We start from the raw sequence: 25,418 nt of genomic DNA on the forward strand, positions 1-25,418 counted from the left end.
TACTCAGAACCAGCAGATACCACATTCGGACCACTTTGCGCAAAATGCTAACATTGCAGACTTTTCCAAAAACCCTACAAGTAAAATCTTTGCATGATGGCCAATGTAACATGGGTCTGATATTCAGCCACAGCAACATGTTTTATATATATAGCAACCTATACGAAATTCTGCAGCATCTTACATCAGCCACTGCCAGGCTGGGCACTGCCAACGACCCGCTTCGAGTGGCCAATTCAAAATCTACTCTTGCCTCTTCTCGACCCGCCTTTCAGCTCGTTCGCCTTGACGCCAATCCGGCGCTCACAAACAGCGCACACCCACCGAGCCCGCCCCCATTAAGAGGCGACCGGCCAATGAGAAAGCCGTAAACAGACACTCCCTAACCCTACCCCCGTCTCATCCAATTAGCGCGGCTCGGCGGGGAGCTCAGCGATTTGGTGCCAATGACGTGGGCTAGTCTGACGCCGTTAAATGCCAAGGGGGGCGCTGCGCACTGCGTCACAGGAGAAGCTCGTCGGTGCAGGTGCTGTTGGCTGAGTTGAGAGTCGCTAGCGGGGAATTGGAGTTACGCGATTTTGTCGGATTTTTTTTTATCAAACAAAAGCAACACAAAGTAATTGTCAGAGATGGCGTTGAGGAGGAGGCATTTTCTTAACCGGATCAGGGAGAGCGCCTCGTCGTTTCTATTCCAGAAGAGCAGTCAGTCCAGCGTCGGCATCATCGGCGTGCCCTTCTCCAAAGGACAGGTGATTATGTAATATGTCTCCCTCTCTCTCTCTCCCTCTCCCCGTGTTACGTATGTGTACGTATGTTGAACTTCTCTCGCACCGCACGTAGCCAACCGTGCTACTCGGAAGCGATAACGTAATAAATGTTATGTAACTTGATGTCTATCAATGTCTTGTTATTTTATGTACCCGCGTTATTGCAGCAGTGACGCCTCGTTTAAGTAACAGGTTTCAATCGTTGCTAGACGTGGACAAATTGTGTCTGTATTCACAACATGTTTCATGTCCTGCTGCTGATGATTTGGGTTTCCCATTGAAAATGCCAACGTTTTGGTCATCAAATGTTGTAATTTATCACCGTAAATCATCCAGCCATACACATTCATTCTTAATCAAATTTAGGGCTTGCACGCACGTCCGTTGAACTTCTTTCGCACCGTACGTAGCCAACTACAGCGCACGCAAATTATTGGAACGAAGCTTTTAGAGTGTAGCATATGCGAATATAGTTTAAACACTAAATAAAACACTATTTGGTGATAACTGCTGCGTTGGAACTAGTACACAAATAGCAAACCACTCAACGCATTTGTCAATTACGCTCTGGTCTTTATAGAAAAATAGGCGACATTTTGGGCAACGGCCCTTCATTGTGGAAACACGCGCACTCGCACAATAGGTGTGACTACTCACATTCACTCATTTGCAAAGTCAAAGTATCCCCTGTATAGCACTAGCAGACTGTTGGGGAAAGTGCTGTTGGCGAGCACCGATGAGACGGCGGTGGGAGTCCAGCAGCTCGTCGGGTCGCATTTGTCTTAGGAATATGTGGCGATGTTTACACATCGTACCAGGTACTCAATTAGGGCCGAGTCGACCTAGGCGAAGGCCAGGGCTGGTTTAGATAGTCGCCACTGGTGTTGGCCGTAAGCGCTAATCGAACTCGTGTCGCTGGGTTCGGAGCGCGGCGCGGCGAACTCGCTACGCCACCGCTGCCCGCGGCGATTTGCGCGTTACTTGCACTCGGCAGACAACGTGCGGTGCCTCGCCTGTGATCACGACCTCTGTGATTTTTGCTCTCCCCAGAAACGAGGCGGAGTGGAGCACGCGCCGATGCTCCTGCGGAAAGCCGGGCTCGTGGAGAAGATTGAGGAAATGGGTAAGTCAATCTGGCTGAGTCAATCTGGATGAGTCAATCTGGATGAGTCAATCTGGATGAGTCAATATGGCGAAATCGCTCACTCGTTGGTGGGGGGGGGGCGCGCACACAGCAAACCGCTATGAGCTGGTCTGATGGTAATATCGACGACGTACGAAAAGAACATTTTATGGGTAAGTGATTGAGTGAATCATCTGGCAAGAGTCACTCCTTGGGGCTACTTTCATTACGCACATTGAGAGTGCACCGAGTTCACCGCCGTTGCAGCATTGTGTTGTGTTATTGAGTCCCTCGAGAAAAATACACTACGGACGATGTTAGGGGTCGTTAATTAAATATAAAGATGAAAATTAATGCACGAGTAGTAGTTGGCATTTGCTGAGAAGCAGGCGCGATCCCACCGAGACAATGATATTCTTTCAAGGGAGACCTGGGTTAAAACAAGCGCAGGTCGATATAAAACAAAAAGAACACAAGCTCAACTGGAATGCCGTCTTGGAAACTGATACGAAATATCATCGACCATTCAAACATTTAAAAATGAGGTACGATTTAAAATACGTGCGCACAATTGATATAAAGAATTGCAGACAGGATTTGATTTAAATGTCCCATTGCTTTAAAATGTAATATGCAATATGTAATGTTTAGAAATCGGACGCAGTTGCATATGTAATTAATCCTTATTAAAATATCAATACAACATGACCCTTGTATAATGTTTCGCCAGATTAACAAATGTGTCATTATTATTCTTTGGGTCTTTCGGTAAAGTCACGTAGATTGGTTAAAATAATAATAAAATTAACAAAAACAGTCCCTCATGACGATCGCCTGTGTTGCGATCGAAAGTCGTAGTTTTTATTTAATATAATTATTTTTGAACCGATCTACGTTACTTTACCGAAAGACCCAAAGAATATGCATTCCTGCAGTCACGACAGCTTTAAGTCATGATTTAAATGTGTCATTAATTTCAATATGCATCTTTACATTATTTACTTTTTTATTATTGTACCTCTTCAGCCTCTCTATGCACTCTGAAACGTCACCTATATTATGATTTTTAAATCCTTTATATTAAGTTCGCGTGCTTGCTTGCTTGCTTAGGACCGTGCAAATCTTTCGGTCGTGTTTTAACCCACTTCCCGTGATCCAATCGAGCTGACATTTTCCACACAGACTCGTTGTGCCAGACAATTATTGTTCGTGAAAAAAAATTCCCAAAATTTTACACTTTTTAAGCAAAAAAAAATTATTTGACATATATTCAAATAGAACGCATTCCAGGCTTTGGCTGAACATCACAGTGCAAGAGCCCAGAGCGTAATCCCTCCACAGGCCGTGGTGGAGTAGCGCAGTTAGTAGCGCCCTCGCTTCCCATGCCAAAGGTCGCGGGATCGATCCCCGCGTCCTCCACAGGCGAATACATTTTTAAATCCTTTATATTAAGTTCGCTTGCTTGCTTAGGACCGTGCACATCTTTCGCTCGTGTTTTAACCCACTTCCCGTGATCCAATCGAGCTGACATTTTCCACACAGACTCGTTGTATGTGACAATAAATTTTCGTGAAATTTTTTTTCCAAAATTATACACTGTTTAGGGAAAACAAATTAAATATTTAATTACCAATTGCTTAATACTGGCAGACAATCATCTGACCCATAGATTGCAGCCATCTCAAGCCAGAGGACGAGAGAACTCTAGCCGCCACGCATATAAAGGATTTAGAGTGAAAAACTTTGTTTTTACGGGTTTACTTGTTATTTTTTAGGCAGTGATCTTGACGAATGAGTTGAGTTTTGTTATTTGTGCTTGCGCACCACTGCCAAAGCAAGTACTGTATTAACAAAGTATGTGTTTAGTCATATTAAATCCCTTCCAGAATTTAAATGTAAACAAGCTGGGGATATTCCTCTGAGCAAGCAGACCAAAAATACAATAAAATCTTAATTGTCTAGACGATTTAGAATAATAATTGGACAATTGATAATGTACGTTCATTGTCATTAAATGAATCAGTACAATCCTCGATGAAACTATACTTGAGATACATCGAGTTTGAGATAAATGTAATGAATTCCCCTAAAATGAGAAAAAGCGATACAGTATATAGTATGCAATGCCAGGGCCACTTTAAATGTCTTCTACATTTTTAAACAGAATGAGAACCTTTAAATCGTTTTTCTTCATCAGTTATAGAGTGGATAAGCATCAAAAATTCCATGTCTTTCACCGATGCAAATGCTATCTCATGTATGAAATGCATCACTTAAAAACAGGTATTAATTAAATTAAGACCTTATTGTTTATAGAAGTATGCTGTTGTGTACCTTGCGCACCAAGTGCAATTATTACATACAGCACTCATTGTTTCTTCTTGAGCATTCCTTGTGGAAAAGATCTCATGACCTCTCTGGACAAATGTGAAACAAACTTCAAATGAAGTGACAGGTTAAAGAGGCATAGACAATTGCCAATTAAATTATAGAAATAAATGTTGTTATTTGAAAACAAAAAAACCGACGAGTTCGATTGCCCCTCGTGGCTAACACCAGTGACGATTATCTGAACCGGTCCTGGGCCTCCCCTCGGTCGATTCAGCCTCAAATGAGTACTGACGAAACAAAGGTGGCTGGACGTAGTGCCGCCACCCCCGTACAATTGAATCGTGTGGATTTAAATGCCGCGGTGCGGTGGTAAGAGTTGTTTACTACGCACGTCGCTATGATCCCAGCGACGTGAGTTAGATTCCGGTACACACTTGATATTAGCAGCAGCAGCAAGTGATATTTGAAACCAACCCGCACTTGCCGGCGTGGTGAAATTAAGGATAAAGAACCCACCACCGACATGATCTGGAGATGCCTCAATCCAGGGGTGAATTGACAAAGGGCTGTCAAATTATTGTATGAATTTGAAATAGAATACAAGTACTGCTTAGCAGAAGAATCAGGATTGTATTTTCTGAGTCGAGCCCCTTGAGCCGTTACAGCTCTTTGTCAAGAGCGTCTCAGCGTGCAGAGAACAGTGGCAGCAAATAGTTTTACACATTGCAAGTTACACGTGCTTTAAAGTAAAAGTTAATTTAAAAAATATTATCTTAAACATTTCCACAATCCTCTAAATGTACATAATTATTTACACTTTTATTAACCATTGTTTTTTATACACTCACTGAGTACAACTGCCACCATCCTTATTGGCCAATAGAACGCGACTTTGGCGATTACTGCCTTGGCGTAATTGCAGCCGCTGGCCTCTGGGAGGCACTGTGGTATTTTAAAGTTTTGGTCCATTGCCAAAACGACTTCTCTGAGTCCAACCAGCAGCTGTGCGAGCGTTCGGGCTCGTGGCGTCGCGACACAATCCTCAGCCCTGTTTGTCGGCACAACAGAGATTATTACAGACAACAGACAGGTGATCCGACAAAATGTTGGTTTGTCTTCCACACTTCAGGCAACCAAATCCGTCTGGGTGAAGTTTGGGTTATTACATCTCTCATCTTGAAATATTAGCACGCATTCGAAAATAAAAAAAAATCTAAAATATGTTTTTAATATAAAAGATTTCGCTGTCCACATGACAGTGAAAGCCTCTATAAAATATACACGTCCAAGCAATGTACATTCACGCGACACAGTTTAGTATGCCACGGTTGTATACCGTAGCCAGCAAGCAATGCATTTATATATAGGAACAGGTATAAACATGTTTTAGAAAATCTCGTTTTGCATGGAGAAGGAATGGCATTTTCCATACCCCAACGACTACAGCCAAAGATAAATAATGATTCATTGCCAGGATACCCTCTTTCGGTGATGGTGGCACGCAATTTTAATTGATTTATAATTGGGTCCCTTCACACTACTTGCACATTGCGTGCCGCCCCAAGGCTCCACTGAAGGAATCGTAAACAAGGGGATTAGCCCGCAACGTATACATTACGGTATCGGATAACCAGGGAAGGTAAAGCTATCCTCTCGTATTAAGCATGTGTATCACCAGTGTGCACTGCACAGCACATGCTGGTGCTGAGCCATTAAAAGCTTGAAACTTTCCTGGCAAAAAAAAATATTAAACCCTTGGTGCCAAATGCTGACTTGAATGTTGAACGGTGTGGTTTTATACAAGTGCACGTAAATAATGTTGTCGATAAAAAATACAATCAAAACACACGTTAGCATTGTGGAGGTGGACGTAGTGGTTTTCACTTCCCACAGAATCAGTGAACCATTATCGCAAGAATACTGATTATTTGTTGCAAATGTAACTGTTACAATTTAGATTTAAAAGGGCATCACCAACGCGCTTAGCCAAAGTATTTTTGAATATAAGCCGACATTATGACAAAAACATAGATATTGGCTCCTCACATCTTTCCTTACAAGAGATTTTGCTCTTTATCAAAATAAAATACATTACATTACCTCTCGTTGAGTAGTAGAACATGTGTATAGAATGTAACATTTGATATTAAAGCGATTTTTATTTATCCAAGCACATTGTAATGCAACATTATGATGGAACATTAGAATTCAACAGGGTCCCCACCTCTCAAGTGGTTTCTGCGTGTTTCGCGAGAGTTTATCTCATCCAGTATACATGGCTCAACCATTGACACAGCATGCAACTCGGGCAACATCTATCATCTAACGTCTACAATTTTGTGGCAAAGCAGCGAATGGTTCGTGTGGACGAGTTAATTTTATAAGTACATTTTAAAAGGTGAATTTGACTTCGGTGCATAAATATATGAGCGAAGCGTGTTTTCTGACCGCTGAATATTCGACTACATTGTGTGCCAATGCAAGTAGTGATGTATTATAGCACTGCCAATGTCGGCTTTTGCCTTATTGCTTGAGTATCTCACAAGTTGAGCATCCGTTCCACACAATCGCTAATCCAATTTCTCCAGTGAAACTAACGAAGTGCGGCATACACTTCTCCATATGAATATAAACAACGTATTTCAGTTATAATTTACAAGCCCAAACAGCATCGTTTGTAAGGCTTGGAAAACACTTCTTGCCATAAGCATGTAAAGGAATGTTAACGGGGGGGGGGGGGAAACAGTTCCTACAAATAACCGAACATTATACAGAATCTTTTTTACTTGAAATTTCAGCAGCAGTGCAATAACCAACAGAACAACACGGGTAACTGAGCAACCAAATAATGTATCAAAATAAGGAGACGGGGGTTAATGTGCCATCTGATTAACATCGTCCCCCCCTCCCCCGCGGCGTTATATGAGTCAGGGAGGTCTCAATTCATTATTTCTTTCCCCACTCCGCGCTCCTGCAAACCCACGGGCAACAAATACGCGGCCGTGCAGCGTTCGCCTGCGTCTGGCACCCATGTGGTGATTCATCCGCGTTACGCCCCACCACGAAGTTCAGCCCTGTACCGGCCCTGTACCGGCCCGAACCGGCGTGACCAGATCCAGTCTGCCCTCCACTTTTAGCGCAACTCATCCTGTTACCCCCCCACCACCACACACACCTCCTTGTCTGGCAATCACGCTTTCGGGCATCTCGGTGTACGTCACCCCCAGCCATCACGAAGGGATCGCCGTGTCCCCGATTATAGTTCCACTCCCTCCCCCGCTCATTGGCCCTGGCTGTAGAGGTTTATAATTATTATTTGAGCACACGCAAACAGCGGAGCACGTTGAGCCAGCCCACAAGTCCCGTGAACAACAGCTTCGCCCCAGCACCCCACCCCACCAACTCTGAATGCCACACACACACACCCCTCCAACTACTCACTCATCACGCCACCGCTCCCCAGGGCTGGAATTGTAACTCTGCACAGCGACACATGACCATCAATCCTGCACAAAGCATGTGTCTGGTATGGCTGGCTAGCCGCGAATGACTGTGGAGACAACCCACGACGCGCCTTGACGCCCCCCCCCCTCTCAAGCCAGAGCCCCACCTGATCCCCCCTCCCCCCCCCCCCCCCCCAGCGAGCGTGCGTGGTGGTTAAAGGCAGCTGAGACTCAAACGGGAATACCGGCAATTCCGGAGTGTCAGCACTATCAACAGACTTTGTAGGAAATGCCTCTAGGATTATTTTTACCTCTTTAAGTTAAACATAAATTAAAGTTTCAAATTATGTTTACCGCGCAAATGCAAGCGCCTGGTTTTAGAAGAAGCGTGGCCACGTAAAATATATTTGATCAGAAATTATTTCATCGTCATACATTATGCACGGCACTGCGTCAAATCCACTGGTGCGCGTGGAGGGCCTTGCCAAGTCGTGTCAGTCATTGGGGTTGTTTGGCCGTAATTCATTCACCACGCTGGTCAGTGCAGGTTTACGAATGTGGAAGATTAAATCGGATATCACTTGCCACTGATGTTTAACCTCGACTGGGAATCAAATGGATGTCACCGGGTTCATCATGCAGTACGCCAACCAGAATCATCATCATCTTTATTTATCCCGGAGTTTAGCCGGTTATTTATTTATTTAATCATCAGGTAAATGCTGTATAATTAATAATGTACCATCCTTTGTAAATCCACTGCTGGATGAAGGCCTTCCCATGCCGTGTTGGTAACGGAGGATGCTTGACCATACTTCACCACGCTGGTGAGCGCGGGTTGAAGGCGGGATCCAGGACCAGTTCAGATTCACTTGCCAATGATGTTAGCCATGGCGGACAATTCAACAGGGTTCATAGCACAGTACACGCACCACTGCACCACCGCTCCACCATTTATTTATAGCCACATCAAGACATTTGAGCTTGTGCGCATGTGCTAGATTAATTGCTACCAAGGGGAAAATGGCAGTGGCTAATGATCATAACACGGGTTTCATCATTATTGTGCTATGTTTGTATGTAACTATGGCAGGCTACAACGTGGCCGACCTCGGAGACCTATCGTTTGGTGAGGTGAAGGATGACACGCCATTCCAGAAACACGTGCCCTTCCCGCGAACTGTGGGCATGGCTTGCCAAGGGCTCGCGCAGGCCGTGCGACAGGTGGTGTGTGACGGACGCACCTGCATCACAATTGGAGGCGACCACAGGTCAGTTTTATTCATGAACCCACTCGACCCTCCCTTTCGTCCAGTCCACTGAACCCCGCAGTCAAACCCACCCACCCATCGAGCCACCAACCAACCAATGTGCACACGCATTCACACACTCACCCACCCTCCAAGCATTCCACCTACCCACTAACCTACCCACTTACCCACCAACTCAGCCAGGCACCCACTGATCCACCTACCCACCAACCAGCCCACCAGTACACCCCACCCACCCAACCAACCAACGAACCCACCCACCCACCAATCCACTCTCACCCATCATTGCAAATGAATACAGCAACGAGTTTCAAAGCAAACTTTCTGTCTATGCCATCACCCACCAACATCCACCAGCCACCCACAATGTACAATGTCTGTTGGGCAAAACTCTTCATTGTGCTGGATACATTCGGTTGAGTACACATACATATGTGCCAGTGTCCTGCCAATGGTGACGGTGGATACATCATATAACGCGATAACTAAATAATATGTAAACGTACTCTTTGGGTCTTTCAGTAAAGTCACCAAAATATGTAAACAAATGACGAAACTTATGTAAATGGAAAGCTCGTCAATTCTTACCCTGCCGATTAGATGCATGCATGAATAATTTGCAACACCATGAACGTAACAATACTATTTCAGCACCGTTCTTTTTTTTGTACTCTGCTAAAAATAAATGTCCGCAAATATTTCTGTGGGTCACTCAGCAGGCCGCAGATTGCACTGTGCATGTGCGCTGAACACGAATGTGTATTGTGCGCAGCCTGGCGATAGGTTCGGTGTCTGGGCACGCAATGGCACGGCCCAACCTGGGCGTGATCTGGGTGGATGCTCACGCCGACATTAACACGCCACTCACGTCGCCGTCCGGGAACCTGCACGGCCAGCCACTCGCGTTTCTCCTGCAAGAGCTGACGAGCAAGGTGGGTGCTTGTGGCGGTGGGCAAAGCAGGGCCACCCACAAACACACCCCGAGAGGGACATAGTTCGTCAGTGGCTCACGGTGGAGGTGAAATACTCATCAAGTTTCTGGGGCTTTGCTAGGCGTGATTCGTAAAGATAATTGGAAAAAAAACATCTGCGAAGAGGTTAAAGACAACTATCCCATAACTTGATTATTAGATCCAATTGAGGTGCATTATGTTGAACTTCTTTTGCACCGTTCATTGTCAACCGTGCTAATCGGAGGTGCAGGGGAAGGACGATAAACTAAACGCAAAAAGCAGTTCTAAAGAAATTAGTTTTCAATCTCGATTTTTTTTTTTATAAATGCAGAGCTGTAGTGGCTTCCTAATATCGGAAGGAAGAGCGTTCCAGACGATCACAGAGGCGCATCTGAAAGCGCATGATGCGGTGACCGTCTTTGTTCGATGGTTAGCCAAACGCCACTGCAAGGATGACCGGAGTTCACGTGATGTTTTATGCTCCATGACGAGATCAAGGTATTGCAATTAATGTGTGGCAAGCACGTTATGTGTAATCAGTGCGACCTTGTCATGGATTCGTTCGGCAACTGCAAGCCAATGCAGCTGGGCGAGTACTGCACGGACACGGTCGAATTTTGTAGTCGGAGGTTTTGCAAGTAATATCGCTACAAAATCCATCACCAAGAATAGAATATGGTGAAATAGCAGTACGTATTTATAGTTGGTGCACAACTTTCATAAAACACGCCTATATATTAAAATGCAGTGTAAAGTCCGAAATGTAACAAAATATGTTGCACTTACAGACATACTTTCACACATAATAGCGATTTGAAAAAATTAAAAAGACTCAGCTTTATTTGACTGAATGTGCTCGCCGAGGTCTGAGTGCTGACATGTGCTGCTGCTGTTGTTGTACGTGAGCAGGTACCAGCTGTGCCCGGCTTGTCATGGGTCTCCCCTTGCTTGACGGTGCAGGACATTGTGTACATTGGGCTTCGGGACATCGACCCTGGCGAACAGTACGTCCACCACTTGACTCTTTGACAGTTAATTAATTACTACACTTACGACATAAAGCTCACGAGCTTGCGTCAGCAATTGTCTGCCATGACAGGTTGCCGCCCAGCATGATGAAATATCGTGAAATTGTTGTACGCAACCTAATACCCCCATTCCCCCACCCCCTCAGTCGTGCTGATCTTGCGAGATCTCGTGACACTAAGCGATTGAGCCGAGTTAGTGCTGGGATGGCAGACTGCCAAGGTGGCTATGGGATGGCAGTAACTGAACCTGTCTGAGTTTTACATTGTCACTTGTTCGATATGGGCATTTCCGTTTCCAAATATGGTATTTGACAGCCTTTTGAAAAAGAGTCCAGGCTTTCCTGTTCGACAAAGGGCATTCCTACTTTTTTTCTGATAAATGCACAGGTTCTTCCAAATTCATGAACATTATAGGTAAATCCTAGACACCTTGTTGATAAAGTATTTACATCGTATTTTATGGATTACCGCCCACCCCCAAACATGTATTTGCATCGTGCGTTATCAGAATATTTATTGACACTGGAATCCGATTAGTATAAAGCTCCTTTACACAGACGTTCATGAACTCATTACTGCAGAGAATTCATACTATCCCATTTCCTGACCTCATTTAGTTACATTCTGAAGAACTACGGGATGCAGTATTTCTCCATGCGTCACGTGGACCGGCTTGGCATCCGCAAGGTGATGGAGATGTCGCTGGAATTTCTCAATCCGAGGTGGGGAGCACTGACATTAAACACGAGGACATTTTTTTAAGAATATAAAAACATATCACAATTGTGTAATGTTTAAAAACAGCATTTTTAATTATGCTAAGGCTTCTATTACTGGTGTACTGTGGTGGCGAGATGTTAACGACCTCGCCTGGTATGCAGGTCGTGGGTTCAATCCCACCCCGGACGCCTGTATATTTGGAGTTTGCATGTCTCTCTCCCCGTGGTCACGTGGATTTTTCTTTGGGTCCTCCTCCACATTTAGAAACATGCCTTTAGAGCATTTCACCGCGATACATTTCCACATAAGCCACATTCGTTGAGCTATCATTTGTGGCCATGTCGCTTCTGAAAAAGAGCGAGATAGCTCAGTAGGCCTGACCTTGTAAAAAATACAATACATTTACCTGAGATGTATCTGTTGTGATGTGTGCACCAGAGGACGGAGGCCGATCCACCTAAGCTACGACATCGATGCATTTGACCCATCGCTGGCCCCTGCCACTGGAACCCCTGTCTTGGGAGGCCTCACCTACAGAGAAGGCCTCTACATTGCCGAGGAAGTCCACAACTCTGGTAAGTGTATTGCTAAGGGGCCGTCCATAAATGACGTCACGCACCTGGGGGGAGGGGTCAGACATTTGTGACGATGTGTGACGAGGAGGGGGGGGGTATGATAAATGTGACGTCAAATCAAAATGCGCAACTTTAAATAAATATAGACAACACGTTCTACTTAATTAAATAGACTTTTTAATAAATGTTTTCTCCTACAATATCAGAGTGCAGCGCCACATTAAATACACACTACAATGACAATAGTTTAAAGCGATTTGAAGCATGTTTTTTTTGGAGGGGGTGGGCAGAGCTCTGTGACGTAATATTTGAGGGGCGGTCTGACTTTTTGTGACGCGCCGTGTAACGAGGGGGGGGGGGTCAAAAAATCGTCAAAAATCACGTGACGTCATTTATGGACGGCCCATAACATCGTTATATTCCAGTAAAAGTGTAGCAGGTCTATTTACTTGGAATTCCATGTATTACAAGAATAATAAAGATACTCTCTGATTCTTTCGGTAAAGTCACGTAGATAGAAAAAATAATAAAATAAAAAACGACGTTTCGATCGCAACACAAGCGTCTGTCTTCAGGTGTGAAAAATGATCTGCTGATGTGGCTTTTTTAGGCACGGGAGGGGAGAGGGAAGGGAGTTTGGCTGTGGGAGTTCACAGGGGAGAGGGTTTGTGGCGTGCATGGACGGGTGGGGCGAGAGAAATTCGCAAGTAAATGGACTTGTAGTACAAGTTGTAACCGGTAGTCGTTGTCCTCACTCACCCACCCGGTTGTCGTCGTCCGATTACGACTTGAACTACAAGTCTCTAGCCCCACCCGTCCCTGCAAGCCACAAACCCTCCCCCCTCTCCCCTGTGAACTCCCACAGCCAAACTCCTCCCCCCCTCTCCCCTCCCGTGCCTATGTAAAGCCACAACAGCAGATAATTTTTTCACACCTGAAGACGGACGCTTGTGTTGCGATCGAAACGTCGTGTTTTATTTTATTGTTTCTATCTACGTGACTTTACCGAAAGAACAAGAGAGTATGGATTCCTGCAGTCATGAGAGCTTCAAATCAATAATAAGGATGCATTTCATCCAGGTAAAGCGAGAGGACCTGGTATATAAAAAAAAAACATGAAGGGCGTAACACTCAAAAGCTCCACAGATGGACACAAGAACCCCTTGATGTACTGTCATCTCCTCGTCACCTCAATGGCCAAATTTAAAACACATTCCCAGGCAGTGGCTGAAGCGAGTACAGTGCAAACAAGGCTAAACCCTGTTTAGCTTCCAAGCCGAGATCTGATGAGAAAGGGCACATTGTAGAGGCACAAATGGAATGTTTATGGTCCCAAATCTCTGACAATTGCGTGCGTGTACCTTATCCAGGCTGCCTGTCAGCGATGGACTTGGTGGAGGTGAATCCACTGCTGGGCGCCAGCACCGACGAGGTGAATGCGACAGTGCAGCTCGGCTTGGAGGTGGTGCTGTCGTGCCTGGGGCGCGCGCGCGAGGGCTCGTACAGCTTGGGCTACACGCTGCCCTCACCCGTCAGCGGGGCCACGCCAGAAGAGCTGGCAGAGCAGGAGCTGTCGTTGTAACCTCCCGCACACCACTCCCCTCTGCCGGGGAGCATTAAATGGGCCGTGGGCTCGGTGGGTCCAACCTCCCGACATCGTTTTTGTCTTCCACTGTGTAACATAAACAGGCCCTGTTCAAATGCATCGACTGCGTGCATGCAACAAATGGCAAGCGCACAAATGCCAATTCCGCAATGGGTAGCTCAGAGGTCAGAGGGTAGAGGCTGGTGCTCGCGAGATTCTCGGTTCGAATATGGGCAACCGCCAGGGATTCGAACCAGGTTTAAACATAACGAGTTGATGGCCTCAGCCCCATCACAAATGAGCTTGACTTCTCACGCAACATTTCTCACCACCAGATGTGGACAGAATTAATTCCAGTAAACATGAAAAATATTTACATTTTTCTCGTGGTTAAGATTTGCTTCTCAAGAGATCGACCCCACACCGTTTGTTCATCGCAGACCTTGCTTGGACAAGACTGGTCCGCTATTGAGCGGGACGAAATGCTGCAGCATATTGCCATTGGTGTCAAAAGCAAATCCATCACAGCTTAGCATAAAAGCAGAGCATAAAACTATAACAATAAACATAGTTTTTCAATGCTTATATAAATGACAATCTTGGTGATTTAAAGGCAATGCCAACTTGCGAGTGAGGTTTTGAAAATGTGCTTTTTGGAAATTGTTTGCGCGAAATAGTATTTATTAAATGACTTTTTGTTAAGTATCTTGACCTTTTTCAATGCAGTGTGAGAGATTTTTTTTCGATAAAAACCTAATTGTTTGTAGAATTCTTTAAAACGATAAGCAAACGACATTAAAATAGCAGAAATGCTTTTAATGAGGTTTGAAATTAATTCAAACTCAGGAATAATTGTTTTTACGATGCTGTTTTGTTGTCCGTCTTGGTGTGCACTCAAGTGAGTTTTATATGTTAGAGCATTAAACATGTGAAATTGCTGAATATTAACACAATAAAATATATTTATTTAATGGAAAAGCCATCTCTGTTTGCATCAATTAGTGTATTTTATTTTAAATTATGAAGGTTCACAGTAATAACAGACAATAATATCCATGTTTGCAAATGATTGTTGATGCTGTAATGCGCACACATATAATCTGTAAGAAATAAATGTTAATTAATAAAATAGGAAATTACAGAATGGCATTTTGGGAGTGCCTTTTGTAAAGAGGATATACCAGATTAAATGTTTCAATTACAACAATATAACATTAAAGGTAGGCTTCCTAATGAGATGTTGATGTGATTATTAAGCGTGCGTTACTCCATTATTACATTTGTATTTATAAAAATGGCCACATTCATTCATTGTTGCCTTGCAAGAGAATAAAAATAAGCTAACGTTGCCAGGGCATTTTTTGTTCATTTGTTCTTAAGCACCGCTGCCAACGCAGCCCTAGATGTTGTTTTATTGAGTTCCGAGCACCCATGGCAATAATACACGGCACCAGTAAATAAAAATGGCAGCAGTGCAATATATCAACAAAGTACACCATCTTTAATTTGTTCGACACAGGTAAGTGTGCACGATACATTGTCATGAAGTGTCTTACAAAAATAATTAATATGTTAAAGAAATTTACATTCTTAGTGGCAACATTTTTCAAAAATAAGAAAAACATTTATTTTGTTTATCACGACTGTATTAGCGTATCTCATGCAAGCAGATTACTGAACTTGAATAATTATTTCCCAATGCAACACTTAATTATGAATTCCCTTTTTGAAAATCGTTTTGTCATATGTTCTACCAACTGTCTAATTAGCAGCATTTAATAATTTGTAAATCAAACATTTGTCATAAAGACTAAGACAATTCCCACGATACTAAGAATCCTGTATAAATGATATTCCAGCATTAACAGATGACCAGTGCCATAGTTAAAACAAAAAACAAGTCCGTAGATCCCTCGTCAATTCACTACTGGAAGGTCTCGCTGCGTCTTGTTAGTAATAGGGGTGTGGTTTGACCATGTTCCACCATACTGGTCAAATATAAACTGAAGGGGACTCGGAAGTGGTGACGGGGGGATAAAACAGGTTCAGATATTAGATTCTTTGGGTCTTTCAGGAAAATAAACGTAGATAGGTTCATAGAAAATAACAAAAAAAACTATGACGTTTGGATCGCAACACAAGCGGTCATCATCAGGAAAAGGGGGTTAGCTTCTAAAGGCAAACTGTTTATAAAGGTTTAAAATGGGCGTAGCCCAAATGTCAGCAGCATGTTTGGGGCAGCTAATGTTAATGTAGGTGATGGGCAGCGACCACGATTGGCGGTGGGATTCCACCAATTGAAGGGCTGCCAGGTAAAAATTGGCATGTTAATGTGAAATCATTGAGCGTCCTCCACGGCGAGCGTGCTGAGGTGGCTATGTTAATGTGAGAGATTAGCATGTCAATGTGAGAGATTAGCATGTCAATGTAAGATCGCAGAGCAACCGCCACGTCGAGGTACGACACGCGAAGGTGAACTAATCAATGTTTGTTGATAGCCACTGGTTTGCAAACCTACTGGTTTGCATACCCACTGGCTATCAACAAAGATTCGTTCATGAAGCCATTGATATATATACAGACACAGACACAATTTCAACCGAGAAGATGGGTTTACATTAACAGGTAAGATTTCTTATACCAACACAGCCACCTTCGCACGCCGTACCTCGACGTGGCGTCGGCTCTGCGATCTTACATTAACATGCAAATTTTTACCTGGCAGCCCTTCAATTGGTGGAATCCCACCGCCAATCGCGGTCGCTGGTCATCACTTACATTACCATGCTGCTGACATTTGGGCTACGCCCATTTTCAACCTTTATAAACAATTTGCCATCAGAAGCTAACCCCCTTTTCCTGATGACCGCTTGTGTTGCGATCGAAACGTCGTAGTTTTTGGTTATTTTCCTTGAACCCATCTACATGACTTTACCGAAAGACCCAAAGAATATGAATTGCTGCAGTCACGAAAGCTTTAAGTCAAGGTTCAGATATTAATCGCCACTCATTGTTGGTCACGGCTGGGAACTGAACTCGGGTCACCGGGTCCATAGCGCGCAGTACACTCACCGCTGCACTACAGCTCCACCCCTACTGTCTTCGACCTTAGGCGATATCCAGGAGCTTAAGAGAGATATTCTATTTTTAAACATTCAAATGTATGGATATTCCAATGGGATAATTATTAGTGCACATAGGTGTTTCATTACGATAAACACTAAACCATTGAACCATTAACATTAAACATTTAAGCCAATGTAATGCGTGAGATAAATTAATTATTTTTACCTCGTCATTCCCTGGTTTAACCTTAAAACAATATTCCTTGGTATGAATGGCTTCGTGTACCCAAAAGGAAAGCGCATACTAAACCCTTACAGAACACAGACTTCCAAGACAACAATCGTTTCACGTACTCGCTTTAACAGCTTGTTAACCTTTACAAAAAAGGCTATTGCACAGTAATGCTCTTTGTACATCTATTTCACTTAATCAAAAGCTATTAGTGGCCAAAGAATTATCAAGAACCACCTCATCATTTATTATCGGAATTGTGTGCAATCACATTGGCATTGCGTGTCCTGGTCTATTTGTACATTATCGGCTAAAGTGAAAACGTTCTCCCTGAATATGCAATAAATAACCACTCTACTGTACATTATAAAAGATGACCAAAAAGAGTGATCGATTACGTACAGGCCAGCTTCATCTAATACTTGTGAAATATGCATTCTAATTCAGGAGTGAGGTCAAAGAAATTAACCTTAAAATACAAAGCGGTCTATTCGGAGCACCTTCGGATATAGTCGTTCAAGGCTCAACTGCACTTCCAATTTATAAAGTCTACAAAACTTCAGAAAAATACATTCATCTCACTATTTGAATTTAAAGTAACATACCGTGCAGTGACAGTCAGCAACAAGGTTCATCAAAACACACGTATAATTTGTCAATAACATATTGTTAACATTTATAAAATTATTCCTCCACCAATACGGTTGCCGGGTTGTCTCCCAGAACCACCGGTGCAGGAGCACAAGTCGGTAAAGTTTGAAACTATTGTCCCTTTGCATCCATTAATGGCCTTTCAGAGCACAATGTGGTGCGTGTGCTCCACAGATTAATGATACAAAGATTACAGCACAGGACTCTTGAAACAAGATCCTAATGTTCATTCAAGCGAGAATAAAGTGCAGCATTCCACATTCAGCCTTTGTGCATGCCTGCAAAACTGCTGAGATCGGGCAGCATCCAATTTTGTCCAAAGCCAACAAAGTTGACTTAGCATTTATCTAACACCACCACCAGCTATTGAAACAAACGAGTGTCAAAGAGAGGGAAGGGTCACAGAGAAACAAATAACCACACACAGACCTATTAAGGGCACTTACTGATAACCCTGAAGGATAGTAAGGGGCAAATATAACCAGGGTGCACTCATTACTTGGCCCGGCACAGTAAGCACAAGAGGCACACACGACAACAAGCCACCATTTATCATTGCGCATGACAATGGAGGCCTCTACACAGTTCACTTTACGGAAAACTAACTTTGGCAAGTGAAATGGAAATAGGTTCTACTTGTCCCTGCACCGCCCGTCAGTTCCTACAAAACAAGGGAGCTTGTGACGGGAAAATGAAATGCACGCGGGGGTAACTTTACATTAGTGTGGGTAACATGAATAGAGCGGCGGCGGCTCGCAGTCGTTGCTTTGCGAAGATTCAGGTTTTGGATTGGCCAGGCGGCGGGGCCGTGTCGCCGTGGGTGCTCAGCCATCGTTCGCACAGCTCCACCATTACAGCCTGCTCCAGCTCAGCAGCTCGCGTGCGGATCGTCTCCACCCAGCGCGATGCATCCCTACCCGGCAGCTTCACGGCGACCAGGTAAGCAGCACGCAGTTTTCCACACAGCAGGTGGGCCTCGATCTGCGGCACAGGTCAACGCGCGCGTCGGCAGGATGCTCATTACACAAAGGTGATGGTGAGCACTCGAACGTACGTCATCAGGATTCGTAAGATGTGGAGTTAAAACACGGCCTTGAAACGCCGTCATAAAATAAGCAAATGAAACATGGCATATTGTGTGGAAATGTGTGGGTACCTTCGCAGAATTGTTCTTTATCTTCATGATCAGATTTTCAATCTCCTTTGCCTTAAATATAACACGTAAAATATGATCAGTATAAACGTAATTTCTTCATAAATAGTTCTTGATGCATATATCACTCCAATGCTTAAGAGCGAACAAGTTTTTTTGATTGGTTTATAGGATTGTACAAATTGTCACAGCTCACAAATAGTGTAGCCGTAACCTTTGAAAATCCACTCCATACAGGAGCGACACCTACAGTATCGTATGCCTAGCGTGCAGAGTTTCTGTCAAGCTAAGGTAGAAAACCAAGAATAGCCCCATGGGCAGCTATAAACAGCACACTGCTCGGAAAGGGCTCTGTATAGGGTTACCACAGCTAGAGTTTGCTTGCCAAGCCTGACTCGCACACACACACACACGCACCTGCAGCTGTCCCGTGCCAGGCTGCGCTGCCGTTGCGGCGGCCACAGCGCGGACCGTGTCCAGGGCAATCGAGTCGCAGTCATTGGGATCTGCCGAACCGGACTCGGAAACATTGCGCAACAGTGTCTCCACCTCGTGCAGCTGCCTCTCCTCCACTAAGCGTCGCGCCACCCGAGTGTACACCGTCAGCGCCGGCAACTGAAACTCCTACAACACGCACGCACAGACGTATGCACATACGCTCGCACGTGCACCCTGAATAAAACCTTCTGCCAAAATGCCCTTGAAAGAGGATGACGGCACAATGGCACTCATGATCTCTTTTGAATGAGAAACCTGGGTAATGGGATCGAGGCAGGATGTAGGTGCAATGTAAACGTTGGAGTCAAGCAAGACCGGCATTCCGAGAGACCAACTATACAGGTATGCGCCAACCACATGGTACACAGAAGCACTGAATAGTCACAAATCCCATCACTAAGTTGCGTTTTTATTTTTACATTAAGTGCCAATTACTTCACTTTCTCTCACATAGCTACTAATATATTTGTTGTGTTTTATATATGTATATATCTCTATATCCCATTCCTCCTTATCCACACATAGCCTACAATGTAAGGTTTAAACCAAAAAGTATCCCTTGAACTGTAATTGCAACATGCGTAAACTTGCAGATTAAAAAACAACCCATTTTAGGCTACCATAGAAAAGAGTAACGTCTGTCGCGTGGCAACACCGCATGAGTGGGGTGGGAAGTGATTGACGTTAGATGTGTCAAGCACCAAGTCAGCAAATGAATCACACAATTTTTTACAAATAATTACTTTAAGTAAATTATGAAATATCTTTGCAACCGGTAGATGTAAGATTTGTGAGTCGACGAAAGTTGCAAGTCACGCCCGACTTACATAAATGCCAAAGGCTCCAACAGCCAAACTAAAAAGAAAAGAATTGAAGATGCTAAGCACAGTGAGAGAAACGCCCCCAAGCCGTGCTGCACTGCTCCCTTGTGTGCATGAATCACAATGTTTAATTCGGCCACTGGTAGCAAACCTGTAGAATTCGGAAGGCATTTCCAAATCCCACCTCCACGTTTCCACCAGAGAGCATCAGCTGCACGCAGGAAATCCAAATGAGCTCAGGTTAAGAGGGCACAAACGCAAGAGTTAGTCCTGGAAAATAAAAAATGCCCAGGAAATAAAACGAACACTGCAGTCAAAGGCATAGTTGCTAATGTTACAAGTCGTCTAAACAAATTTAGCGAGACATTTTACAAATAGTTTAAAAGCGTATACTTAATATTTACAGACATTTTTCTTGACATGCATAAATGTGTTGACCTTCACTTCCTATACAAAGGTAATCTATTAATCTGTCCAAATAGTTCAGTCAATGTTGCATGTTAATTCATGATCAAAATTAATCTCTCAGGAACGTAACACAGGTGCACATTCCACAATCACTCGGTGTGCGCAGTGTGCAACGCTGCAGTGGGTGTGAAACGGGACGCATATCCTGGGCCTACCAGGCAGGCGACCTCGCTCTTCACGTTGTTGTCGTCAAATAGGGTGGGCGGAGGTCTCGCCGTCGCTGTATCGTACTGGCTCAGAAAGCGGGTCACCTCAACCTGCAGCTCAATTCTGCGTATGTTCCTGCAAGCGCAAAAAATTATGCGTTTAATAAAAACAATTGTGCGAGTCATCCGAGTTGGCGCTTAGCGGGGGACTGCTTGCACTATGTATCCACGGTTGTCCATTTTCTGTAATGGATGATTGGTATGTGATTCCCGCTCTCTTAACCTTGTCGAAAGGTGCAATGTTGCACTCTCCTGTAGCATCTGACGTTTTGCGACTTGCTGTGAGGTGGTGTATACAGCTCTGTTAGTTCTGTTGATTTAATGCTTCTGTCTGCTCTTCAGGTCAGATTACCACGTCTCACAAATACAAAACTGCATTTTGGAATTGTTATTTTTTTGCAAATGTTTGGTGTAATGCTTATTTTATAGTAAATGTTTAGTTCTAAAGTCACAAGCAGAACATCTTTTATGAAATCAGTAGGAGTAAAATAATAACGACGCAGCATGTAAGACAACGTGCAATTATTATCAAGGTACAAACCTTGACAGCTGTATTTTGGACATCTTGAGAGTGAAAGGTGCATTCTGGCTCGGAGTGGATGAGGAGCCGGGCAAGATGCGACTGGCAGCCGGTCCACTCGTCGGTGCTTTCGCTTGCTGTTCACTCAGTGCAACATTGAGGTGGTTCTTGGCCCTCTCCAGGAAATCCAGTCGCGTGGCAAGCTCAGCGTACGAGTTTGCACCTTTTCTGAAGAAGTTTATGCACGTCATCGCTGCTCGCACATTATCCTGTGTAAGGGGAGGCTCAAAGTTATCGTTCATCCACCATCGACAAACGGTACAAAACAAAAATCCCCCGTATAGCCTTGACAGACTGTTGGGGCGAGTGCTGTTAGTGAGCATCTATGAAGGCCGGAACGGTACACGAGGGGGATGGGTGGCCAGCACCACACCTGACGCCTTTGTCTCCCCAGTGGCGATGTTTTTACACACCACCCCGAGTACAAATTTCAAGCCGAATAAACCTAGGGGAGGCCCAGGACTGGTTCAGATAAATATAATCGTCACTGGTGTTGGCCACGGGAATCGAACTCAGGTCACCAGGTTCATAGCGCAGCACGTGAACCGCTACACGACCGCATCATGCGTATACTTTAACATCACACACACACTGCGGAGAATTCTGCAAATGACTATCGTGTGGTCAAGCTACATCCAGAGATGGTGGTATGGAACATTATGCCGAATGCCAAAGAATGAACATTGAGACAAATCAAATTGAGGGCCCACCTTCATGAAGCACTGCAGGGCATAGAGCACATTGGACATGTTTTTGTTGTCCATAGATTTGCAGGCCGCGATGAGGTATTTTCTCCAGCGCTGCAGACTGGGATCCAGCTCCTCCAGATGCTTCTCCAGCACATCAAGCTGGCCCTTGCCCAGGCAGGGCACGAGCAGGCCCTCTACAAACACGTGCTCTGCACAGTTCTGTATAAAGAGCAGAAGCCACATCATGTGTGCTGCACACAGGAATCCTGGAGGAAACTGTGAGCAAGAATTAAACAGCCACCTGATGATATCATTGACGTTTTTTATACTGCAAGAAACTGTTGTTTACAATTACAACTGAAATGTAATTGGTATCTAAATACAACAGCTGCTTTGTGAGCGAGGAACATTACTAGGGAAGGCAAAACAAGAAGCACCGAAGGGATTTGAGCCAGGGGAAGTTGGGGTGAGGATACACGGGAGAGGGGGGCAGATTGAGGGTAACCCGAAACATTATTAGCTCTGACATTGTCAGAGTTTCAAAGTAAACCAGGGCTAGAAACTCTAACCCATGAACACCAAAGACAAACTATCTGTATAAACGCGAATAAAAAAAAGAGCACCTTTTCGAGCAGAAAGGTGAGGGCTTCGTGGTAACGGCCGTGTCGACCGTAGAAGCTGACGAGCGACAGGTACGTCCCGTAATGCTGCAGGTAAAAGAGGCACTCCTCGAGCCGCGTGTCCCGCGGCGGGGCTTTGGGAGAATGCGGCGCAGCCACGGGAGAGCCCTCCATCTTCAGCAGCAACTCCAGCTCGTTGAGCGAAGCCAGCACGTCGTCGTCCTGCCCAACAGCCGGTATTCACAACGTTGCGCCAAACATCGATGTTACCAACGCCCAGAATTATCAACAATGTACATCTGTATATTGTACGAGTCTTGTAAAATTTGTATTCTAAAAACGCACACGTGTGATTTCACACTTCCTTTTTGGGTTTAGCCACATTTCTTGTAGATGTTTGCTACAGCTTATCAAAATTTACGTAGTAGGTTTATCCTTTGCCCATGAAAATGACGGTCATCCACGACCCTGTGGGAAAGTAACAGCTATAGGCGAATGCTGTGGTGTAAACATTGTAAAAGTAACCCAACATAATTAGCTTTTTAATTAACATATAACAGTTATACTCAATCACAGTATGTGAATTGGCATTTATATAGAAATGTTACTTATAAGATGGAGTTAACAGGACCAATAATATACTTCAAGATAATGGAGCGTATTGTTTACATTAATATGGCACTGAGTGGAGAGCTTCTTGGTTCTTTCGGTAAAGTCACGTAGAAGGGAAGTAATAAAATAATAAAAATAAAACACAATAAAATAAAATAATTTTCACGACGTTTCGGCTACAACGCAAGCAGCCATCTTCAGGTGAAGAATGAGACACTGCCTAGCTAGGAGCTTATATATAAGCTGGGTTGGAGGTGGAAGAAGAGCGCCTTAACAAAAAGAATGTGCATATCAAGAGGAATTTAGCATATTCATGGGAAATGAGTAGGAGGCGGGCAGGGGGGTTTCAAAGTCATATTATGCCCATGCATTATGCAGGATCAGCAGCACCAAGGGAGGGTGCAGGGAGTAGCATTAACAAAGGAAAGGAATGTTAATAGTATGTAGCTGCAGTTACTAAACAACCACGTAGAAAACTAAAGTATAAACTACATAAAAAACTAAAGTATAAACTGCATAGCATCATCAGTATACTTACTATACTCTACAATAAGCTGAGTTACTAACAGCAAGTAATACATTACAATTCTACGTCGTAAAAATTATATATGCTTCCATCTAAACTTTATTCTCTCACCTGAAGACGGCTGCTTGCGTTGTAGCCGAAACGTCGTGAGAATTATTTTAGTTTATTATGTTTTATTTTAATTATTTTAATTATTTTATTACTTCCCTTCTACGTGACTTTACCGAAAGAACCAAGAAGATGAATCCCTGCAGTCACGAAAGCTTTAAATCGAAATGAGTGGAGAGAGTTGGTAATTTCGGATTCATTGTGATGGGGGACTTCAAGTTAAGTATATTTTGTTTACCCAGGTGAGAACTCAAGAGACCAGGATAGTCTCATTTACAAGACTGACCTGGGTTACAAAAATGGCATTAAAAAAACAAAGAGAAATAATGAAAAAAACCTAAAACAACTTTCTCACATGAGGAATTGAAATTATCAAAAACATAAATTCCCTGCAGCGCAAGTGGGCTCGGGCAGGTAGCCTCCATATAGAACGGATCATAAATGACAAAGGTAAGAAATAAAATTAAAAGTTAATAAAAGTAATAATAGTAATAAAATAATAAATCACTTTATGCAGTAATTTTAGCTGTGACGGTCCCACCTGATGACGGAGACTTGTGTTGCCTCCGAAACGTCGTGATTTATTATTTTATTTCCATTATCACTTTTATTAACTTTAAATTTTATTTTTTACCTACGTGACTTCACCGAAAAAAACCTAAGAGTATGAATCTTTGCAGTCACACGATAGCTTCAAATCTAGAATAAATGACAAAAACAAAGCGACAGAAATGACTTTTTGCCCACCATCGACAGACTGCCCGGCATGGTGCTCTCCAGGTGTTGCACAACTTCCTGCAGGACAATGGAACCCATCGACGTTTGGTTCAGGTCTGGCGGTGGCCTCATGCAACGGGAAAACTTCTCCCGAGCCGATGAGAGGCAGCCCGCACGCATGCAAGCCATGCCCCAGGAACTCCACACCCCGCCCGTGTCCAGCCCACACTTGGTCGAAACCTGCAATGGCACAGCATGGTTTGGCACGCATGTTCGATGCATTTATCACAGAGCTTTAGGAACGGGACTATAAAGTAACAAGCGTCACACTGCAGGCTAAATATTGTTTCGCCATTGTTATAGTGCGCTGGGGATTTATAGCCACAAAGCTAAGCGTGCCGTAGTAAAATGGCATTTGTTAAATCATGAATATAAGCAGAACTCAATTCCACATCTCCAAATATGAGCCTTTGTGTTACATGCTATACGTATGTTAAACTTCTTTCGCACCGTATATAGCCAACCGTGCTAAATCAGAGGTGAGGAGACTGTGTGCTGCCTTAAATAAACATTTACTCTAACAAGCAGGTTTTATGCGTAATGTTAGTTTACATTATTCAGAGTCATAATTTTATGCAAGTCAAGTTCAATGAAAAAACTAAACTAAATGTGAAGT

The 25,418-nt window shown here is 43.9% G+C and overlaps 2 protein-coding genes and 1 long non-coding RNA gene across 3 annotated transcripts in view; 2 read left to right on the top strand and 1 right to left on the bottom strand.

The window, feature by feature from the left end:
- The first annotated feature begins 480 nt into the window (after nt 1–480).
- On the top strand, nt 481–15,145 carry LOC133347100 (arginase, hepatic-like). The gene is made up of 8 exons (XM_061559056.1): nt 481–749; nt 1,818–1,890; nt 8,758–8,935; nt 9,708–9,867; nt 10,798–10,892; nt 11,534–11,638; nt 12,075–12,211; nt 13,582–15,145. Exons 1-8 carry the CDS (start codon nt 630–632, stop codon nt 13,791–13,793), a joined length of 1,080 nt encoding a protein of 359 aa, XP_061415040.1. The 5' UTR covers nt 481–629; the 3' UTR covers nt 13,794–15,145.
- Nucleotides 15,146–16,611: 1,466 nt separating this feature from the next.
- Nucleotides 16,612–25,418, bottom strand: part of ZFYVE26 (zinc finger FYVE-type containing 26) — a 40,926-nt gene continuing 32,119 nt past the window's right edge. Inside the window, 9 exon segments of the mRNA XM_061559055.1 lie at nt 16,612–18,725; nt 18,901–18,951; nt 19,315–19,521; nt 20,368–20,427; nt 20,840–20,966; nt 21,432–21,679; nt 22,181–22,378; nt 22,783–23,001; nt 24,773–24,982. Of these exon segments, the coding sequence (XP_061415039.1) occupies nt 18,522–18,725; nt 18,901–18,951; nt 19,315–19,521; nt 20,368–20,427; nt 20,840–20,966; nt 21,432–21,679; nt 22,181–22,378; nt 22,783–23,001; nt 24,773–24,982 (1,524 nt within the window). The 3' untranslated portion in view covers nt 16,612–18,521.
- On the top strand, nt 19,517–25,327 carry LOC133347101 (uncharacterized). The gene is made up of 3 exons (XR_009755686.1): nt 19,517–19,737; nt 22,873–23,015; nt 24,782–25,327. It is a non-coding gene; the product is annotated as an uncharacterized LOC133347101 (long non-coding RNA).

Source organism: Lethenteron reissneri, chromosome 25 (genome assembly GCF_015708825.2).
Source record: "Lethenteron reissneri isolate LAM-NWPU_2019-01 chromosome 25, ASM1570882v1, whole genome shotgun sequence".
Lineage (NCBI taxonomy): Eukaryota > Metazoa > Chordata > Hyperoartia > Petromyzontiformes > Petromyzontidae > Lethenteron > Lethenteron reissneri.

Coding starts and splice junctions, on each gene's coding strand:
- LOC133347100 (XM_061559056.1), top strand. CDS start 630: ATGGCGTTGAGGAGGAGGCATTTTCTTAACCGGATCAGGGAGAGCGCC. Junction 11,639..12,074: donor CTGGAATTTCTCAATCCGAG/GTGGGGAGCACT, acceptor TGTGTGCACCAG/AGGACGGAGGCCGATCCACC. Junction 12,212..13,581: donor CGAGGAAGTCCACAACTCTG/GTAAGTGTATTG, acceptor TACCTTATCCAG/GCTGCCTGTCAGCGATGGAC.